The sequence below is a fragment of the Helianthus annuus genome, chromosome 9 (genome assembly GCF_002127325.2).
Source record: "Helianthus annuus cultivar XRQ/B chromosome 9, HanXRQr2.0-SUNRISE, whole genome shotgun sequence".
In the NCBI taxonomy this organism is placed as follows: Eukaryota; Viridiplantae; Streptophyta; class Magnoliopsida; order Asterales; family Asteraceae; genus Helianthus; species Helianthus annuus.
The window spans coordinates 91,604,437-91,608,554 of NC_035441.2; the positions used below are offsets into that span (position 1 = coordinate 91,604,437).

Genomic DNA, 4,118 nt, shown 5'->3' on the forward strand with positions numbered 1-4,118 from the left:
TCACATTCTTCTACATTCTCATTGGTAAAATTCTTAACGGTTACATTAAGAGGTAGCCTTTTAATGACCATTCAGAGGCTACCAAACAGCCCCTTAAGAATTAATATCTTTTTTGTATGGCTAAATTATATAAGAATTAATTTTCCACTTATCTATTATATAAACTAAATAGTAATAAAATACGGGGTTAAGAACAATAGAGCGAAAGTGTCGGGTCAAACAAAAGACCCGCAAGATACGTTTAAAGTCCGCATCCAAATTAATATCTCGTGTGCCTCGTGATTCTGTTGCTATTATTTATTTATCTATTTACATATTAAATTAATATGTTTTCCTTTCGAATATCCTTTTGTTTGATATAATACATTCTGTAAATTCTAATAGCATTAGAAAACATCGGTCTTTTACATAAACAAATGGTCAAAACGAGTTGGATTTGAATAGTAAGTTTTAAAACAAAATAATATCATTTTACATCCCAACCCAAATGATGGGTTTAAACAGGTTCAAAGGAGCAACATGCATTCAAAGGTTCGGGATCAAGCAACAAGATAACCACGGTACATGGACTATTCAGACCATAGATCGATCAAGCATTATTAAAATAAATTATATCATGTTAATGTATACATATACATAAACGTTCAAGATATAATCAAGAGGTGGAAATTGAGTTGTATTAAGATTTGTGTTCCAGATGTCGTTAGGCGCTCTCTAGTCTGTCGAGTGGGAAGTTGGGATTATCCGGAGTACTCATGTTGTACTCGAAAAGTACTCAGACATGTTAAATATAAAGAAAATAATTATTGGATATGGTAGAGAATCCTGTAAAAAAGACCTAAAGTGTGAGTAAGGTAAGAAACAATCTCAGCCATTAGATCTTTTGATCTAATGGTTGAGATCAACAGGGACCAAATTGTAAAATATTTTCATTAATTTGGACTGATTTGAAATATCTATGGGCAATATAGTCTTTTAAACCCACTAGAAATTAGGTAATGCACATGTAACTTCCCCCGTCTTTTTTAAACGTCAATAACTTTTTATACGTAACTTTAAAAAAAAAAAACACCATAATAACGAGCGTTTTTTTATCTTTAATATGAGTACCATATTGCTATACTTATATAGAGAAAGATATGTTTCGATCAGATGTTTAGTTGCTGAATGGTGTTATATAGTTGCTGAATGGTGTTATATAGTTGCTGAATGGTGTTATATACTTGCTGAATGGTGTTAAAATAGTTGCTGAATGGTGTTATATACTTACTGAATGGTGTTATATACTTGCTGAATGCTGAATGGTGTTATATACTTGCTGAATGGTGTTATATACTTGCTGAATGGTTTATATAATTACTGAATAGTGTTATATAGTTGCTAAATGGTGTTATATACTTGCTGAATGGTGTTATATACTTACTGAATGGTGTTATATACTTGATGAATGTTGAATGATGTTATATATACTTGCTGAATGGTGTTATATAGTTACTGAATGGTGTTATATACTTGCTGAATGGTGTTATATACTTCCTATAATTAAGGTGGCGGTTATGGGAAGTTTTTAATTAATTGATTTAATGATAAAATTACTTATTTACCCTTTTCAATTAATTTAGATCTAATGGCTGAGATTCTTTCTTACCTTTCTCACACTTTTGGTCTTTTTTACAATAACCTTACCCTATTGGATATTATATGTATGTCAAAATAAGCGTAATTCATGTCAAAATTGCTGAATAGTATAAGTGATGTATTTCAATCGATGCCTTTCAATATGAAAGGGCAAGGAATATATAAGATTCAAAAGTACACTTAGGTTATACAAGAATGAATAAAAGTACAAATACACCCTTAAACAATAATGGTAGCTGACGACGGGTAACCCAAGATCAATTATAAATGACTTAATTACGAAAATGCTCATAAGACAAAATGGTTCAAAGGTTAAAAACCTGGGGAAATGGAACAAAGTAACACGAAACAGTAAGTAGTCATGTCTCTAGACTACTTCACCAACTCGCCGGCCGCAAAAGCAATGCAGGTCCACAGAGCACACTTTATTATCCAAGGGTCAAGAGGCTTTAACCCCCGAAAGGGTAAGCCCCTCACTGCAAGCAAGGTTACTAGTCAAATGCATTCCTCTTTGGGAGGTGTCTTCTCCTATATAACAAGACACTTCATTTACTGAAAAACACATTCTTGGCCAGTCCTGATTCTCGAGATCTCTGGCCATTCATTCCAAGTACTCGCTTCATGCGAGTTGCTTCCTTTCACATCCAACACACACATTCTGTTTGCTCCTTCATCCGAATCTGAACATATTTCAGAGGAGGATCCTTAGCAAACAACAAAAACAAACTAGTGAACCTCCTTCCACGTCTTGCAAACGTGGGGGGACCCCACGACCTGCGTTAGGCAAAGTTGAACCCTTCAACCCTTTTGCCTAACCGGCCCAGCTACTATCCTTGGTCTATTATTTGTTGCATCAACAAGTTGGCGCCCACCGTGGGGCTACGCCACTATTTTTCTCCAAAGGACCTAGTAGTGTAGCTCCATTCTCATAAATTTACCATGTCGGAAAGTGGATCCCCTGGAGAAGTGAATCAGGTCCTTAACGCTTCCACCCCAGGTGCTAGTCAAGCCCATGCAACTACACCTGCTTCCTTCTCGACACCAGGAGGTACTCCTGAGTTTCTGACTTTCAATACACCTACTCCATCCAGATCCGGAGTCCCTTCCCCAACGTCGGTGTTTCCGACACCCCAGCACGTGTCGAACTTACCCCTGAAGGGGTTGCCAACAACTTCCTTGAGTTGAGGTCTCTCCTCAATCAATATGTTAGCAGGGAAAGGGACAAGGGAGTGAGGATCCGTCTAGACTATGACGAACCCGAGCCGACATTATCTCCTGGACCGCCTATCCCTCCTTTTACATCTAGGGATGAGGCAGGTCCCAGTAATCCTCCAAATCCTAACCCGTATCTGTCTGCAAGGCCAAATCCTACAGTGCACCCTCTCTTCTCGTCTCAACCTGCTGCGAGCGGTGCTCCACTGGGCCATGAGCTGACCCTTGACCAGCTCCTGCAGTCCCCAGTAACAAGTCTTCCACCCTCAGCGACAACTTCATGGGAACAGGCCTTGTCGGTACTTCCCTTGGCGCGAAGTGCTGTTATGAGCACCCCCTTGGGAATGAACTGCCCTGTCCCACCCGGAAGCCTTCAAGGCTTCAATCTTATGCCTCATATGATGACCCATATGATGGCCAGTTTCCCATGGCAGCACTTCATCAATCAAGTTCTAGCAACCCAAGGAAAAACAACAACATGGGTGCAAGGGTTGAAGAAGATGTAGCCAAACCCTACAAGCCGAGCAACCTTTCATGCTTTTCACAGCAAATAGCTGACTATGATTTTCAAACAAAGATCAAGATGCCATCCCATATCAAGACACATGACGAAACCGAAGATCCTAAGGACCATCTTCAGATCTTTACCGGTGCCGCAAGAATCGAGAAATGGTCAAATGATGAATGTTGCTTGATGTTCATGGAAACCCTTGTCGGATCAGCAAGAATCTGGTTCAATGACTTATCTGCTCGAAGCGTTCGAAGCTTCGATGACCTTAGCAAGGGGTTCCTAGCCAATTTCTCCCAACAGAGGCGGTATGTTAAAGATGCTACAGTGATCTTTCAGATCAAGCAAAGAGATGATGAAAGCCTTCGAGAGTTCATAGAGAGATACAAGAAAGAAGGTCTAACCTATGTGGGGGCAGACGAAAAAAATGAGGGTGGCCGGTTTCATGAATGCCATTACCTCAAAATATCTCACAAGGGATTTCAACAAATCCCTGCTCAAGACCTTAGAAGAAGCTCTCGAAAGGGCTGAAGCCCACATCCGGGGAGAGGAGGCAGTGGACATTAAAGAACAGAGGAAAAGAGGATCCAGCTGGCGAGGCAATAGCCCTGCTAGAAAGAGAGGAAATTTCATCTCCTACGACAGACGCCAAAAGGGTTCAGACCATCGAAGGCCTGAATGTCGTAACCCTTCCAGCAGAGAGAAAGGCATGAGTTTCACACCCCTCACAAAGACTCCCCAAGAGATCCTTGCAATGGAA

At 40.0% G+C, this 4,118-nt stretch overlaps 1 protein-coding gene across 1 annotated transcript; it reads left to right on the top strand.

The window, feature by feature from the left end:
- The first annotated feature begins 2,577 nt into the window (after positions 1-2,577).
- On the top strand, positions 2,578-3,889 carry LOC110875730. Its single transcript, XM_022123934.1, has 3 exons — positions 2,578-2,613; positions 2,730-3,149; positions 3,272-3,889. The coding sequence occupies exons 1-3, from the start codon at positions 2,578-2,580 to the stop codon at positions 3,887-3,889; spliced, it is 1,074 nt and encodes a 357-aa protein (XP_021979626.1).
- The last annotated feature ends 229 nt before the right edge of the window (positions 3,890-4,118 follow it).